Source organism: Westerdykella ornata (genome assembly GCF_010094085.1).
Source record: "Westerdykella ornata strain CBS 379.55 unplaced genomic scaffold EI97scaffold_25, whole genome shotgun sequence".
NCBI classification, from domain to species: domain Eukaryota; kingdom Fungi; phylum Ascomycota; class Dothideomycetes; order Pleosporales; family Sporormiaceae; genus Westerdykella; species Westerdykella ornata.
This window is the reverse complement of record NW_022986875.1, coordinates 261166-278367: the sequence shown is the minus strand read 5'-3', so window position 1 is coordinate 278367 and position 17202 is coordinate 261166. Positions and strand designations below refer to the sequence as shown.

The 17202-nt window shown below is 53.0% G+C and overlaps 5 protein-coding genes across 5 annotated transcripts; 3 read left to right on the top strand and 2 right to left on the bottom strand.

The window, feature by feature from the left end:
• Positions 1-424: 424 nt before the first annotated feature.
• EI97DRAFT_452230 (uncharacterized protein) lies at positions 425-4010 on the bottom strand (the record flags this gene model as incomplete). Its single annotated transcript, XM_033800398.1, has 8 exons — positions 425-722; positions 777-1089; positions 1142-1325; positions 1379-1512; positions 1732-1821; positions 2737-3614; positions 3663-3798; positions 3860-4010. The coding sequence occupies 8 exons, from the start codon at positions 4008-4010 to the stop codon at positions 425-427; spliced, it is 2184 nt and encodes a 727-aa protein (XP_033651259.1).
• A 249-nt stretch (positions 4011-4259) lies between these two features.
• On the top strand, positions 4260-5231 carry EI97DRAFT_383140 (uncharacterized protein; the record flags this gene model as incomplete). The annotated part of the gene is made up of 2 exons (XM_033795891.1): positions 4260-4503; positions 4618-5231. The coding sequence occupies 2 exons, from the start codon at positions 4260-4262 to the stop codon at positions 5229-5231; spliced, it is 858 nt and encodes a 285-aa protein (XP_033651258.1).
• Positions 5232-5431: 200 nt separating this feature from the next.
• On the top strand, positions 5432-6208 carry EI97DRAFT_444766 (uncharacterized protein; the record flags this gene model as incomplete). Its single annotated transcript, XM_033799920.1, has 3 exons — positions 5432-5537; positions 5695-6081; positions 6114-6208. 3 exons carry the CDS (start codon positions 5432-5434, stop codon positions 6206-6208), a joined length of 588 nt encoding a protein of 195 aa, XP_033651257.1.
• Positions 6209-7062: 854 nt separating this feature from the next.
• Positions 7063-8071, top strand: EI97DRAFT_150963 (uncharacterized protein). The gene has a single exon (XM_033793266.1). It carries the CDS (start codon positions 7203-7205, stop codon positions 7773-7775), a length of 573 nt encoding a protein of 190 aa, XP_033651256.1. The 5' UTR covers positions 7063-7202; the 3' UTR covers positions 7776-8071.
• Positions 8072-13226: 5155 nt separating this feature from the next.
• Positions 13227-17166, bottom strand: EI97DRAFT_403869 (Spc7-domain-containing protein). The gene is made up of 3 exons (XM_033796519.1): positions 16923-17166; positions 16792-16870; positions 13227-16735 (listed from the first exon to the last, which is right to left on the bottom strand). The coding sequence occupies exons 1-3, from the start codon at positions 17106-17108 to the stop codon at positions 13242-13244; spliced, it is 3759 nt and encodes a 1252-aa protein (XP_033651255.1). The 5' UTR covers positions 17109-17166; the 3' UTR covers positions 13227-13241.
• Between the last annotated feature and the right edge of the window lie 36 nt (positions 17167-17202).

The following is a 17202-nucleotide window of genomic DNA, read 5'->3' as shown; positions in this document are numbered from 1 at the left end:
ATCTGTTTATGAACACAAAGGCAATTGATGATATTAGTTCCTCTCCAAGCGAAGACCATACTAACACTATTTCATGTGGATAGAAACCGAATGTTCGAATGTTCCTCAAGCAAAAAGCACCTATTAGAAGTTAGGGAGCTACAACCTTAACCATAAGCAGCGAGTACATCCTACATCCAGACCCAATTACATCCAAACCTCATAACCTCGGAAGCAATGCAACCTGACATCCATTAAGTCCCATCTCTCTTCCGCGTTCGATCATTCAAACTAAGGAGTGTTCGCCGGGACCAGGACTCACATACTCCATGTAACTCGGTGTCGCCAGGGTATATGTGTTACAATCGATCACTCCGTCACCGGGTATTATATAATATATCGTCTTCTGCGGGGACGATGGCTGGCATTCGACGGCCCTCCCAAATCAAGCCAGAACCGCCCTCTCCTCCTCGCGCCCTCGATTCTCCGATGTGACGGAGTGTGTGACTTCTTCTTCTTCCTCCCCATATCCGTTACCCTGATGCTCCGAGGCCGGAATCCAGAGGCCGGATTCCCTGTTCCCCATTGGTTGGTCTTGCCCAGAGAGATCAACACCTTCGGCCTCACGAGCCCGGCTTCGGCGGCGTTGGGAGAGAGTACGTGCCCGCGTGGACAGCTTGGCGGAGACCGCAGCGTTTTGCTGGACCCAGTTGGTAAGTGCTTCCTCGCAGTCCTGAATGATACTGTATGAAAGGTGTGAGTGCAAGTTCAGACAGAATTCTTAGAGCCAAACTTACGCCTTGCTGGCCTCGTAGCCATCATAAGCGTTCCTCGTCTCACCCGGAGTGACCGGAGTGTCGTCAATCAACTCGAGGAGGTGTTTGCCATAACCGGCAATGATTGCCAACTTCTCACAGTGTTCTCGCAGCGCATCGAATTGGTAGTTGAAGGCAGCCTTGAGCTTCTCGCGGGTAATGTTTGACAACTGCGCTTCGGCAACGAGGGATTCCGCTTCGGCGCGAACAAGCTCCTGCTCCAGAACAACGATCTTGGGCGAGTTTGGCTCCTTGTACTTGAGCTGCGCAATCTGATCGGTGATCTTTTGCTTGCCTAAGGTTGGGGTCAGCAGGAATCGAAGCTGGATGGTCGTTGTACTACATACGGTCACGGCTGGGTTGGACGGACGCCTCGATATTGCGAATGCTCTTCATCGTAACGCGATACTGGTCATAACGGTCCACAAACTGATCTTCGAGCTCACCAATCTCATAGATGAGCACCCCAAGTTTGTCTGTAACGTCTGATACGTCGTCGTCGCAACCTTCTCCCCAGATGGAGAGTTGTTGCTGCAAGCCCGTTAGCAACCTCCGGAACTCTGTTCAATGTCCCACAAACTTACAGCGGCCTCCATCCTTTCCCTGCTCACCAGCTCCAAACTGCGCATAACGTTCTTTTCCATCTTGACAAGTTGCGATAGCTTCTTCGCGAGCTCAGGGCCGAATGCGGCAGCTGTTTTGTGACGAAAGGTATGCCCTGTCAGACCGAATGCCGTCAGCCAATTTTCTTCTTATTTGATGGCATAATTGAAGAGATCCGGGGGCTTGATGACAGTGCCTGCGATCCGGGCGGCTCGCGGGCTTGTCCTGTCATGTTGCGTCTCTGTTGCAGGGTCCCGCGCGGAGAGTCTCGACATTTAATGGAGACCAGAACGCTACCGTGGCGCTCTCAAGGCTTGAGAAAGCTGCGGCTCACCTATATTGCCCCTCCCGAAGAATCGCCCGCCCTTTGTCGATGACGGCGGAGGCGGAGGGTTCTGTATTTGCGACGCCGTAGGGGCGCGCGCTTGGCGCATACTGTACGTTCTGTGCATTTTCGGAGGCTGGTTGCTGCGTATCGACAGATTCGCTGCGAATATGGGCGTCGATTCCGGACGGGGGCGGCGGAGGGGGTGTTGGTCGTGGCGATGCAGTTGACGTTCTGTTTGTGTCGTATGGCAGGGCTGACGATGACATCATCAATTGCTCGCCAATCACTCGTTGGTCACAGAACACAATCTCACTCGACGTTAACCAGCTTAGTGCAAAACTGGATCTGATCTGGATTGGGCTTTTTGGCCTACCTAACAGTAGCAATCCCATGACTTGGACAGCACCCACATTGATACATCTCTTAAGTACTTAGTAAATTGTGAAATACGAAAACAACCTGGGTGCGAAGACGTTCCACCTGACCGCGAGGCTGACCCACCACCAATTGTTTCTAAGTCGCCTCATAGAAAGGTGCGGGAAATTGGTCACATAATAGAGGGGGAGTATGCATCAAGTTGTCAGTTCCGATTACATGTGACTGCGAAGGCGCAGCATTGGGTATGACGCAGGCGACTAGCAGAAGAGGGCCAGACAGAGAACAAAGAGCCGCAGTTGTGTGGCATGTGAGATCATTTCATTGGCAATTGCAGAGCTCTGGTGCAGCCCTAGGGGTCATTATGTTAGGATTAGAGCTGGGTATCTTTGGTGTCTATGCATTATGGAAGTCTTTCCAAATCCTGGATGAGGCCGAAACGGAGTCTCTCCTACATGGCTAGGGACACAGCCGGTTGGCCGGCAAGTATGCTTAAGATACTGCCTGCCTCTCCAAGACCTTGTGCGCCGGGCCTCAGAGCCCAGAAAATTAAATCTCGTTCCCGCGGAGATCGACGGTGTTGAATTGCCATGGCAGCAACGGCGGCAACAATAGCAGTAGATACCGCATAGATACTTCCGACAGCGAAGGGCGAAGGAAGAGATGAAGACACTTCCCATGATGTTTTGTGATCAGCTGCCTGGACGGTGACTCTACGCTGTAGAATCGTGGACAGTACGGGAAGATTGGTTATGATTTCCCGCGCTGCAGTGGAAAGCGTGGACGACAAAGGCCGACGCGGAATCGGTCTCCAAGGCAACTTTGAACCTGATTTCAACAGCCTGCTTTGTATTCCAAGACCGTTTCCGCTGTGTGTTGCAATGGCCCACACCTCCTTCGCTTCGACAGCTGGTCTTCCAACAACGTCCGACCGAATACGCTCGATATATGCAACCAACCGGGGAAATTGTCTCTGCATAGCTTCCTTGAGCCAAGCTTGGGGTACTGAAGGATAAAACATAAGTGCCAGATAGCCAAAGGCGACACTGTCTAAGCTTGAGGGTTTGTCGCCGGCTAGCAAGTATTGTTTCGACCCCAGGAGGTCTGAGACCGGTTCTAGAAGCTCATTCGCAAGAGTGTCCAGTCTGATACGCGCTGCATATATTGGGGAGCCGAGGAGTCCTTGTACTCCTGTACCACGACCAATTCGCAGCGCGTTCGTTTGCCCAGGTATGCCCGCATCCCGTTTTGCAGTTTCTATCTTTGATGCTCCACCGAGAGATGCGGGTTTCGAATCATCCTGCTCCGTTGTGTTTACATCCAGACTACTAAGTCCAAGATGCGCTGTCCGGGATCTCGCGAGGTCCCGGCGTGTGGGAGGAATGGTATAGTTCAAGTACCAGGGAAGGATTGCAGTATAGGCCGCCGATGTGGTCGCGTTGTAGTTCTCCGAAGAAACGTAGAGATAAAGGTCTAGTAATGGACTGGCTGTGGACTCGAAGAAGGCAATGAAACTCCCAAACAGTCAGCATAACTCCCAAACGATGCATCTGCACGCATACGCGTTCTCATCTGTCTTCTGCTGGGCCGCGAGGTGGCCATCCAAATCACTATCACTCCCAGCGCGGCCCTTGAGGTAGGCAACGATGTCTCGGAAACCAGCTGCGCGTGTGGGACCATCAATGAGAAGTGGAAATTCTGCTGTGGGTCAAGTCAGGCATTGTCATAACGGTACAATTTCTGTGCACTCGGCGCTTACCTTGTGGACTGATGGACACATCATAGTCTGCAATAAGGATCCATTGCTCGACAGGAATGGCCCACCGCATGTATGCTACGGCAGCTAAACATTCGGCGTCAATTGAGGGGAGCCCAAAAGCTGGACCCCATACGTGTAGCTCCAGGACCATGCCCTCGGTGTTGTTCAGTGATTTCCAAGTGAAGCTACAGCAACAGTAGAGTATGCTGGGTGAGGTGATCAGATGCAGTGGAGTTCAATGCAGGTGGATCTCAGAACGCGCCAAGGCCGGGGATTTCACTTGGCAGAGATCTGCGTTCTTACCAAAGCGGGAACTCCAACTCCCATTGCTTCAAGGCTGCTACAAGTCGTCCTCTGGAGTCCCAAAACATTCTTTTCAACACTCAATGCCCGTTCCATCATGGCACCGCTCAGGAGATATTTGAGAATTACCAAACACTCCGTTCTTGAAGTCCGAATTTACCTCGATCGACCAGGTGATGCAGAAACATGGCTTGTCCGACGCGACAATCCAGCGCTTCCGCGTGTTATTCAAGCCGTCCGGCCTCTAGTGTTGCCTAAGCTGCGAGAAGAGAATGAACGAGCTAGGGGAAGGAGCGGGGTCAAATCCAAGAAAAAGGGTGTCAAAGATGTGGTGGTTGGAGGTAAGACCGACCAAAGCCTGCGGCTCTTTCAGAAATTGTTGCGCAGTCAGAGATGCGGTGGCGGCCTGACAGTGAGCTCTATCAACGTCACCACAGTCGCTGATTACTACTCAGATGACTTTGAAGTATCCATCTTCCTCACTGACCTCTCTTCTCGGCATTCTGTCTTGACCAAGCAGAAGACCGCCAAAGACAAACCCAAGATCCAAAGCAACTCAAGCAAGCTTACCACTTGGCTCACTACAGGCGGTGCAGAACAGTCCGTGGTCGGTAGTGGTCATGCAGGAGAGCCGATTATCCTAAGAGAGGAAGATGACGACGATGCTCTTCACTTGGACGATATCCCCGAGACCAGCGGGAAAAGCTGGCCAAACAAGCGCAGCAGGGCTAGCAGTGTCGAGATGATCAGCAGTGACAGCGAGGCGGATGTCTCAGCCCAATCGCGAGGAGCTCCTGTTCAGAAGCGTATTCGAAGTGCTGAACTACGGGACACTGACGCGGCTGCGGAAGGCACCGTCGAAGGCACAGATGACAAGAAGAAACTCGCTCTGAACACGTCCTATGAGGGTTTCAGCATCTACGGAAGGATTCTCTGTTTGATAGTCAAACGCAAAGGACCCAGGACCACCACAACGGGTTCCGCTACATCAAGCCAACAAATGCTCGAGAACTGGGTGTCAACGCAGGCGGCGGCTGAACCATTCGATGATGAAGATGATGTTGGTTAATAATCAAACTCCGGAGTTTAATGACCATATCTTTACGCCCTTATCGCACCTCCATGCTCTTCGGGAAGGCAATCGTTGGGAATCTGACAATAGCCCGATACGAGGTCGAAATGGTTAAATATAACCACGGCAGAAACTTCCGTCATGATCTCGGGCCCTTGTAGAATCTCCCACGTGGACGCATTGTGAATACCGAAGGTATGGCGACGTGCGCGGTCCGTGTTGAGCCCACTGCTGATGGAGGTTCTACGATTCGTCTGGAGACTTTCACGCACACTGCTCCGCACTCTGCGCCGACGTACGATTGTGAGCTCGCATGAACGAACGAAGATAGAAAAGACTCCACTTCCGTTTCTCCAGAGTGCACGCGTAGTTGCAGAAGCTGAGCTAGAAGTTTGACGAGGCAGTTCACAGAATATCATGTCACTACGGAGTACACTCCCGGAAGCAGTTTTGTGACCAGGTCCTCCTGCAACCCGCCAATATCGTTTCGGTCCCGGAATCGCCGGCGCATCTGTTTATTGTGGCGTCCTTCTCAATCGTGGGGTGGTGTTCAACAAGTACGACCAAGGCGGACGCAAGCCACATTCACGCTTGAGGCTGCATCTTGGCGACAGCGTGCACACCAAGAGAGGGAGTGTGGGTCCGTTTGCGCGTACCTGCATCAATTCAGGGACACAGTACGGAGTACCCGTGTTCCAGAAGCGGACAGAGAGATGCGATTCGATATGTCGCACTTTGGCGACGAACTCATCGGACGACTGGGTGGGCAATCATCTTGAAGTCTGGAACCTAACATTGACAGACCGGACACGGATGAGGCGCAAACAGCCCAACGGGATACTTACTTGTATGTGTGTTCAGCCAAGCGATGATGCCTAGGCCCTGAACCATCAGGACAATCGGCCGTCGTCGCGATGTGTACGGAGAGAGATGAGCAAACTGGTCTGGCTTATTACACCGTACCTCCGTTCTGATCTCCACCACATTATCAGAACTTTCCCCTGGGCATTGCATACAGGAACTGCGGCGGGAACACCCAGCTGAAAGAAATTGACGCATGGCGGGACAAACGGGGGAATGGCATGCATACCGGTGCATATCGTCCGATGACTTCCCTCCCTAGAGCAATAGCCTCGTACGCAGTGCGCAGGATTACAGAACGCAACAACGCTACAAAAGGATTGTTATCGATATTATCGCATGAAGGACTTCGTACTCCGTACTCCGGACGGAGTATTGCAACCCTCCGACTTGTCTGCCGCGGCTCATGCGGCTGGCGAAAGGAAAAAGGGGGCCACCCGTGTGGCAACTCATCTCATTTCAGAATCTGCAGCTTGCGGTGACCGGAGACAAGGAGAGCAAGTCTGGGCATCCCGAGAGTTTCAGGGCGGCATCCCTGTTCCCACGTGGACGCCTCCCTGCTCCCTCCATGGGGCTGCGAGCAAGGCAAGAAATTCGTGGAGACAATTGCCAGCGTGTGGTTGCGACAAGTCGTCTCATCATCAGCCCAACAAGCCGAACAGGTGTGGTGATAGACGGCAAGCTAGTCAACGACCCGTCCTTTCTCAACGGTGCCTGAAGGGTTCTGAACGATTGACCGCCTGGGAGACGCCTGGGGAAAACAGAGTCGGCATCTTTCCAGCAAAGGCATTTTCCTCATCATCAAAATCTCCATGCACGGCTCGATGAGGGCGCTGCACAAGGCAGCCGACCAGCCGGTACCAGGCGCAGCGAACATGGCCACCGAGCGGGATTATTATTATTAGTCACCGGCGTGACAGGGACTTTTTTGTCGCCCTCTTCTGAGCCTGACATGGCGCCGTATTGGGTGTTGCGCATCCCTGCCTGTTCCTGAGCCAGCACACCTCTAACGTACCACGGACTGCTGACCTTTTGTCGGCGGTCGCACCGTTCACACTAATTATATCCCGCTCAGTACATAGTAGTGATGTCAGGACAATTTGCAATATGCTGGCTCTGCGAAGCGTGCGAATCTCGCCGTCCGTGATGCTCACAATCATGCGCACGAATGATACCGCGGCACGCCCCCAGGGGATTGCTTCACGGAGCTGCTTCACGGCTCGATCAGCACTCCAGGGCTCGACTGTCACAATCACGAGGACTGGTGAAACGAGCGTGAGAGCTCAAAAACGACGCCTCCGTGAAGGGCGGCCGACCGGGATGAGCGATGGGTTTGGGTGTGCAAGGAACTCCCTTCCCCTTGAGGCTTGGCCCACTTCACCACTCTGTCCAAGCTTCACCACTCCTTTTTCTAGCTTGCCCCATCATGCCGCAGCTCACCGCTTGGACCATGCCTTGCTCTGCCCAGCTCATTTTCCGTCTTCGTCAAGAAGACGTCGTAGCCTGACCGACTTTTTGCTAGCTGTCAATCTGTGCACAAACATAAATACCACCACTCCCCGGCACCTGATCTCCTACATCGTTTCATCCACCCCATATCAAGCCATTCAATACACCACACACACACATTTCTCGCCGCATACATCAATACCTCGCCCTCTCACCTCTGTTGCCCTATAACAGATATCTCCTACCAACGCACACACACATCGCTCTACCGATTACTCTCACCTCCGATTCTCCCGGCGTCCCACAAATCTCTCTTCCACAAGGGAACATAATGGCTGTTATCTGCGATCAAGTCAACATGTCGACACAAAATCTCCCACCGTGTCCTGGGCCGCCCCCTACTCGTCCTCTGCCTCCGGTTCCTTCAAAATAAAGGAAGGACAGTCGACTTCGGTCAACACTACCAATTCCATCCTAATCGATCTCCCTTCTGGCATCACGTCTCCGGCCTATCGAGTATCTACCTCGGACTATTCAGCTCTCTCCAGCAGCCCCACGTCGCCCAATGGAGTTGGATATCCCAGCTTCTGTAACGCCTTTGACAATCAACCCAGTCTGCTTTGGAATCAGCATCCCTGTCAACCGACTCCGACTTCCAAGTTTCTTCGGATAAAGGCATTCACACAGTCAACGAACTCGGCATGGGTACCTGGGTGCCTACCTGGCCGCCCCATGTTCCCTGCTCACGACCTGTCTACGCAATCAAGACTTTCAACATCCCCCGCCGCATCTCACCCATGCCGGCCGAGGATTATTTCTGACTATGTTTGGTCTTCTTTCCTGCTTGTTGGCCTACACGCGCGGGTCGGGTGGAAGGAAACAGCAGAGTGATTTAATCGATTTGCTGCTTCAATCGGCTCTCTCATACCTTTGTAATACTGCTCGAAACCCTTTCAACCTGTTTCCGATCTGCGTTAACCAGCGGGTGGGCAACATGGTTACGATTTCGGTATTTCCTTGCTGTTCTTTGGGCTATTCTCGGGAGTTATTATGTTATAGAGGGTCAGCAATGCGCTCGGAATCTACGGAATACCCCCATTATGTACTGTACTAGAATTAATCTATTGGCCGCCTCCCGACCGTGTCGAAGGCTTACACACACTCACACACTTCATTGCCGCTCTATTCGAAACTCGCTTCGCTGATGAGACCATCGCATGACATACCCCGTCTTTTGTGTAACATGCCGATGACTCTCTCGGGCCATTTTCTTTCCAATCAATAAGTGCAGGCGCCATGCCCCGTCCACGCTCATGCCGATGCAGGATGCTTTTGGAAAATTCGCCGCTGACTTTCAGTTTTGTCGGCCACGTTGTTCCGACTCCGTGCCGTCAGTACGGAGTACACATCACCATTATTGTGGTAATAATAGCGCACCCGCCTCCAAACCTCGGGATCAATCGTATATCGAACTATCGCGTCTTTGCCTCCAAGCCTCACAAGCCTGCGCGGCCTGCCTTGCTGCTGTTGGTCGTGCTGCAGTTTCAATCTCACCTCAGACGGGAATGTCCTCCCCACACAGTAAACACCCTGTTTGAAAGTTGCAAATTGAAGGTCACTTGACGTGGTTCGGCTTCACATGCCTGTCATTGTCCAAATTGGGGCGGCTTGACGATGCTGGTACCTTGCATTATCAACGTTATCAAGGCAATCAATTTTTCGAACGAGCAACTTGCTCATCAGTAATCGGTGAATACGCAGGCGCGGTGTTTGGTGATCGGTGATGCTGACTTTACTATCATGAAAGATGTCTTGTTTCTAACACCCTCCGCCGTGCTTGCTGACCTTGCAGCAGCATTCATCAATTCACCGGTAGTTGATTGCAGCTTCTCAATTGGTAGAAGACTGGTTGTGACTTCCCTGTCGTTGTGCAATACAACTCAGCCATGAGGCGCCCTGGCCCCACCAGGTTGGGTAGAGATGCGTGTACGGAGAGGACTTTTCCACTCCTCACATCAGGCACAACACACCTGGGCATCACCGCCACGACCACGCAGATTTTGTGAGTCACACAGCCGTCACAGCCCATCACCACCTTCATCACCGATATTTGCTTCTGTTTGTGGAGATACGAGCGGGCGCTTACCACGCGTCAACGCCACGGTTACACAGTTCAGGTCCCAGCTGACAGGCACAGCCCTCACACACCGTCAGCGGTCAGCAGTGTACCCCTTCTTCCTCCCGGGATGCTCAGTAAACGGTATCCATGTAAAGCTATACTATAACGACCTATAAACACTGCATCCATTTACCCCGTCTAGCAGGGAACCGATACCTACTCGTACACAGCCGGTCCAGGCGTCTGACACTCGTATACAAGGATCAGGGTGCCTGTCGAGAAATGACAATATTCGAGACTGATGAAAAGATAGTACGTCATTTCACTCTGAACTGAGACATTTGTTCTGGTCTTGCCAAACGAATGATGGCTTGTTGGGCTGCGGGAAGAGCCTGTCGTTATGGCTTTCAGGCGTCCCACTGTGTGTGGATGGCCAGCAGCAATTCCGCTCAATGTTTCGGCTGCTTGCTTGTCCGGGCGGCTCGCTGTTGTTGCCTTGTTGCACATGATCATGTCTGATACGAGGAGTAGCAATAATCGCGATGGCTTGGGACCTGCAGTCGGTCTATTTGCCATGTCGACAACGGGAGCGGACGGAGCGGACAGAGTACCGCTTTTCTCGAATCTGAAAGAATCTACGGAGTAAACAATACGGAGTATCCGTTAGCGGAAGACGAAACCATCAGCAGGTGGGGGACTGGATGATAGTCATCATGGGCATCATCAAGCCGAACCAGCTGCGACTGTCTTCGCCTGATGTCCCAACAAGAGTTGTGACACGAGCACGACCTCCTGCAGGTATCCTGTGTGGCATCTGCACCTTTGCCTTCTTTGCAGGCTGCAGGGCGGGACAAATTCAATTGCATGGAGCACGACAAGTCACATGCGTGTCCTGCATCAATCCCAGAAACCCTTGGGAACCCTGCTGGCAATCATCAATCCTCGCCGCACTTCCCGCAGTCTTTCGCAGTCTTGAGAAACCGTGGACATGAATCCTAGGGCAGTCATCTCCTTGGCTGGCGTGGAGGCACGCCGCCCTGTCCTCGGCTTTCCCGTTTCGCTGCGTTGACTGGAGGGTTGATGAGAGCTGGGAGGCATTCACAACCAGGAATAAACTCAAACCTCTCCTCCACACGTCATTCTACCCCACAGAAAGCGGCACGACAACCACCATATCTCCACACTTGCCACGTTTTCTCCATCAAGTCTCACTCCGCGGAGCCATTTGCCCTGCTTTTGAACAAATCAATTCTCCTCAAACTCACCTCCACAATGTGAATCTCGATACGAAAGCGCCGTGGCATTCATCATTCGTTCACCGTGCCTTGCCGGTACCGTACGGATGATCATCATCCCGACGGAGTGACACCGTCGGCAAAGACGGGGAGCAAATAAGTTTACTTGGAAGCTTGGTAACTTTGAAGGGGACGGGAGCCCGCCCATGAAATCGGGTTTCATCGAGAAACTCCATCACACATCACCATCTCCTATTGCCCTTCGAGGAAAGGTACGAGGTGTATATCTTGTGTGTCGAGCAACGCCCATTATTGCGCCGTCTGTGAGAAACCGGGAATTGCTGTTTGAGGAGTGGAATTATGAAGCCGAGGTACAAAATATTTCCAAGCTTTTTCTAAGTTTCAGGTCCATGTCTTGAGTGGACCACCATACCGGTGGTGGAAGTTATGACTGGGACTTTTCTTTTTTGTTCGCCTCCTTTTCTATTCCCGCGTCATCCGTCGGACGTCAGACGTGGATTTTCCAAATTCCGGCTCCGGCAACCCGCTCGTGAACTTTGGGCCTCCCGCGCCTCGCGCACCGCCAGTTTGTTTCCAGCACTCGCTCGCCGCCTTATCCGATCCGGAAAAGCTTGCGTGTGGCCTGTGGCGTGGCACTTGCCGCCCTGCCGCACCATCTGATTATTATGCTGAGCCGGCAACCTGTGTCATGACTCCTGAATCCCGACTCCCGACTCCTGACCGCGCCGTTTTTCTCCCTTCGAAGAAAATGGCGAGCTTCTAGAAGGCCGAGGATCGCCTGGATTGCGGGAACTTGGCAAGAGACTACTTGTCAGGAGTCTGGAATCCGAGGTCCTGACTCTCTGATGTATTTTCCCCTCTGAAACCCACTCCTCGAATCCCCCATGGAGTCAGGGACGCCAGCCGCGGCATAGCGGTAAACTGGCGGTCTGACTATTCGCCTTATTCACTCCTTATCAACCTCCGTCTGCAATTACAGAAAAGGAGAGTCGACGTGGCCCTTGATCATCCGAAGAATCGCGGCCGCTGAAACGTCGCTTCCATGGATGAATATGCTGGGTGTCATGCGGACACCTGGGACTCATGGCTTCTGACTCTTACGGGCGGTAGAAGATCCACAGAGATATGCCGTGTGCGACTACTCCCAGACGACCGTTCATCGCACGTGGTAAGGACTTTTCTAGGTTTTGCGTGCCTGACTGCGTCCGAGCTGAAAGGAGCCGGCGGCATATCATTTGGTCCCTGCTATAATATAGAATTGTCTGGATATGCTGCGCTGTTTATGCTTATCGGGCCGTATGGGGATTATTCCATGTTATATATCCATGGCTGCTATCGTGGGGGTACTGTCATTGTAAGGATGAGAATTCGGACGGGGATGTGGAGGAGAGGGGTGCCTGGTGTTGATCCGGATATTTTGAATACATAAGCCCTTATCCTGGGAGAAGGGTGGGCGAGTGTGGAGGATTGTCTTGATTAGGGCAGACTCGTGTCGTCATGAGCTCCGTTTTTTTTTCCTCCCTTGGAGACTGGTATATTGGGCTCCAACATTTTCAGTCTGGAGTGCCTGGAGAGGCCGTGAGGCATCAGGTGTAGGTGGGACTGGACGGGTCTCTCCGTTGCTTCGCAGGGCTGCAGTAGGTCGTGGCTACAGTGTAGACCTTCTCAGGTCTCCATGTCGAGAACATTTAGGACATATATCGACCTGTGTATAGTCTACACCGTTGTCAACGATGTATTCGTCTCGGGCCCCTGCAGCAGTAGAGCTCCAAAAGGGTCTTTCGTTTTAAGAGAACAAGCTTTCACAAAACGTAGGGCTTTGAAAAGCTGTTGGAATGCATGTCCTAACTCTACGCCGTGTGCAGCCTTTCGATCTTCCTATAGGTCATCTCTGTTGTAATCGAACCTATCCTATGCCGCTGGCCAACTTGCGGCGTTGAGGTGCTAAAAACGCGAGATGGGGAGGGTGTATGGATGTCACTCTCCAGTTGATTTACACCACCGGAGCACCCTCGGTGGACCTGCAAGAGCGTAGGATCTATGTTACCGTGCAAAACCGGCTCCCAAAAGGCAGCTTGGTTTGCAGTGCAACTATCGCGTGAGGAAGAATATAATTACTTCAATCAAGGAGTATCATCGAACACCTATGTATCCATCCTGCAGCACCAGCCAAAGAAGCTATAGAACGGGACAAGTATGTCCTCCGTTCCAAAAATTACGATAACCCAAACACCAGACCCCAAAACCCGTCCAGTCCTATCCCAAGCAAACGCCATCCAAACCGTCATTAACATCATCAACCCGCAGACATCCTGCCATCGCTCAAGCCCTCTCCCCCTTCCTCCCCGTAGCCCGCAGCCTACTCTTCAAATCCAGCACCGCCTCCGCCCAACATCTCACCCCTTCCGCACCCGCACCCAGCAAAACCCTGTCCGCACACTTCTCCTCCAGAAACTCCCTCATGCGGTCGACCTTGTACTTCTCCCCATACACCAACTCCGCACTCGGCACCACGCGCGTCTCCACGCCTCGCCCACGCTCGCCAACACCCAGCACAACGCTGATCTCAAACGAACACCGCACCTTCGTCTGCAGCGTCGGGAGCAGCATATTCGCCGTAACGGCCATGCGCTCATCGGATAGGATTGTCTCTTCGGTGAAGAAGTCATGGCTGAGCCAGCGGACGCCCTCGGCTACAGCGAGGGCAGTGGCCCAGCTATTCTTTACGAGGGCGAGGAGATCCGAGATGCGTGTCTGCGCCTGCGGGATGCAATGTAGATGCGCGCGGATGAGTTGGAGGAAGAAGCGCTTTCCCGTTGTCAAGGGCCGAGGATGGGGTGTTGCAGAATCGCCTACGTAGCCGAGCGAGATGGAGGCGTTGGGAGCGTTGGGATTGCCGGTGTTGAAGGCTGAGGGGTGGAAGTAGAGTTCTAGGTCGTTGAGATGTGTCATGGTTATGCTTGACGAAGTCGCAGCGGTTATGCTCCAGCCATGGACTCGTTCGAGGGCTGTTACGCGCTCTGTCATTTGTGTTAGGTACGCATGATGGAACAGGAGAATGAGTGTTATACCTTTCAACTCCCTTACTTCGGTAGTGGTCCAGCCACGGCACTCTTCGCGAACACGCTCCGCGGCTCTGATCTCCGCCATGCACTCAATCTTGCGCTCCTTAGCGGCTTCAATACGCGCCTCTTTGTCGGCAAACTCTTGCTGAAGTTCAGCGAGAAGCTGACGTTTCTCTGCCACCTCAGTGTCTATAGCCACAAGACGTTCCCTGACCTGCTCAAGCTCCTCTCGATCGCAGCTGTTCAGCTCATCATGCCTCTGCTGCAGCATCTTGCACCGCGTTTCGAGCTTTCCATGTTTCTCCACGAGAGACGGGACTACGGAGTCGAGCAGCTTCTCTTGCTCAGCTAAGACGGACTCATCACGCATGAACCCCTCCATCGTCCCGAGAAGGCCTGCCTTGAGATCACGCAACAGCGTGCTCCGCCAGCTGTACCATTCACCGCGAGCCTCCAACCGTGCATTCGTCTTCAGGTTTTTGAACTGGTTGTCCATCACGGCGCGCTCATTCGGGGGCGCAGTGAGATATTCTCTGAAGAGTAAGGGATTCTCCTCCATGACGTTGGCCTCCATCGTGCGCACAAAGTGGCGACCGTCGGAGATATACTTCTTCATCTCGTGGCACGCATGCTGATACAACTCGTATTCGGGGAGTGTGCACGCAGCAGCAACGACGTAGCGGTCTAGCGATTCTTCTTTCTCCTCAATCTCCTTGTCGTGGAAAGCACTCGGTGCGGCGGTATGTCGACGTTTCGTCGTGCTCAGATCCATAAAGCGTATCTTCGTCATTTCCAGGAACTCCTGCAATGAAATCCGCTCCACATCCTCTTGGGTTTCCGCATCAGCATCCGCTTCGACATTTTCAGTCGCTGGGGATTCATATCCAAATGCTACCTTTTTTCTCGGGCTGAGACTCCTTCTTGGGGTGGCCTCTTTCGCGCTGCGGACCTGGCCCTGTGGTGTCGCGGACTTTTGAGGTGTCAGAGACTTCTTCGGCGTGATCATGCGTTTTGTCGGGGAAGATAAACTCTGCTTCCTCGGGGTCGAGAGGAGCTTGATGTTGTTGGAGAGCACTGCGGTGCTTTTGACTAGTGGTTCCTCTCTCACGGGAGCGAGAGGACTGAATTGGACAGAGGACAAGGAGGATCGGCGTCGCTCGAGAATGGGGGCAGCAATGGGGTCGTCCAGTAATTTGGCTGGAGAGGTCCGCTGAGGTCCTTTCGTTGGGGTCGAAACGGACTCTTGAGGCAACGCACTCGACCTGCCCTTACGGACAAAGGGAGACGGCTCAAACTTCTCGATCTGTTCAGAGGGGGGTGGTATCTTTGGTGGGGTGGTAAGACCGTCGTGCCTATGTGCTGGAGACTTCTTTGGCGTCAACTGTTGCGATCTATTTGACGCTACGGGAGATTGCAGGCCCCTTGAGGCAGATGATGGCGTAGAATTCGACCCAGGTGGTGTGAGCTTTTGATCGTGCGTAGATCCTAGCTTGCTTGCAGCTGCTTTGTCGAAGTTCTTAATCCCTCCGATCACGTTGGTGAATTCCATGGACATATCCTCGTCGTCGGAGGCGTCATTTACGCCCATTCCACTTTTTGTTTCATGGGTACCTTTGATGCTTCCAATTGCAACCGTAAAGTCCATTGTCTCGTCCGCGAAGGTGGTGTCTACGCTGTTCCTTCTCGCCTGAAGCTGCTCTCCTTTTTGAATCGGACCAGTCTTGATGGAACCAATGGCAACAGTGAAGTCCATTGTCGCATCATCCCCTGCCAACGACTTCTCGTCTGACAGCCTTCGTTGTCGTAGGCTTGTTCGGCGACTAGCGGGACGTTTGGCGGGACTTCCTTGTGATTGTTCAAATAGCGAGGCCCGGCGCTTCAGACTCTTCCTACGCTGTCCATGCTCCTGCGCCTTCATCGACTTGATGCAACCAAGCGGCATTGTCAGTTCCATGCTCATGTCTTCCAGATCTGAACTGGGAGACTCTGCCTGTTGGACGATCCGGCCTATAGCACGTGTAATATCCATGCTCATGTCATCTTCTTCATCTTCTTCATTTCCTTCATCCTCTGGCCCTGGCGTTGCAGCAGCAAAGGGGTCCGGGGCTTCCTGATCATTCGATGAATCCACGGTGCTATTTTTGGCCCATGGTTTGAACGCTGCTGTGACATCGTCCTCCGCTAGTTCCATTGACATGTCCTCATCATCGCTTGCGCCTTTGTCTTTGCCGTCTAGATTGAGGTTCTGCGTACCCGCCCGCCCAGCTGCTTCGCGTAGGGCTGCATTGAGCCTTGCGTTGCTTTCAGCAGAGCCATTAGATTCCCGCGAGCTGTCAAGCTTCAACGTTCCCTCGTCTTCTTCCTCATCCTGTCCACAGCTGCCTTCGCCACGATAAGGAGAGCTACCATTTCCGCTCAGGGGACTGGACGAATATATGTCATCAGGGTTGTTGAAATTCATTGGTGGAATGCCAGAGCTTCGGCGATTCTTCTTCTGATGCACATCACGCTGATTTGCCGGGGTTGAGGTCGGCCGCAGCGCATTCGACTCGGACTTTCGCGGTGGGGTTGAGGCCTCCTCGTCTTCTTGAAAGCGCAGTGTGTTGGACGCATGGGTGGAAGCCTCCGATATGTTGGACGCTCGCCGCGAAGCTTCAGAGGAAGCGGATGATGTTGTCGCATCCCGCAAGTATTCTACGACATCCCAGGTATGTAACGTGGCTTCGGGCGCAAACGAAACGCGTCGTCTTGCTATATACTTCATTAGAGCCGCATATTTGGCACATATTGTGATAGTCTCCGCATACCTAACGACTTGCGGCGCCTCTTCTTTTCATCTTCGTCATTCGATGCTAGGATGGATTTGACGGCGGGTATGAAAGCGGACTGGTTGGGTTAACTATTTCGCGCTCTGCCACATAAACATACAATCATATACCTTTCTTCTGTTGCCGTTGGTCTCCTTCAGGAGAGGCTCCTCGACGGCTGCCAGACCTCCGGGTCCGATACTCTTACTGCGCATGCGTCGCGACGACTTTCTCGGCGATAGGGAAGGCGCCTTGCCCAGCGCAGGATACGCAACGAGGCCATCTGCAATGTTCTCTTTTCCCGCGTCGCTGGCCATTGTTGGGGTTGGAGTGCGGAGTTGCGGCTGGTGGGGGACCTTGTTGTTTACACCCTGATGTTGATGTTGTTTACGTCGGGTCACGTGGGTGCGT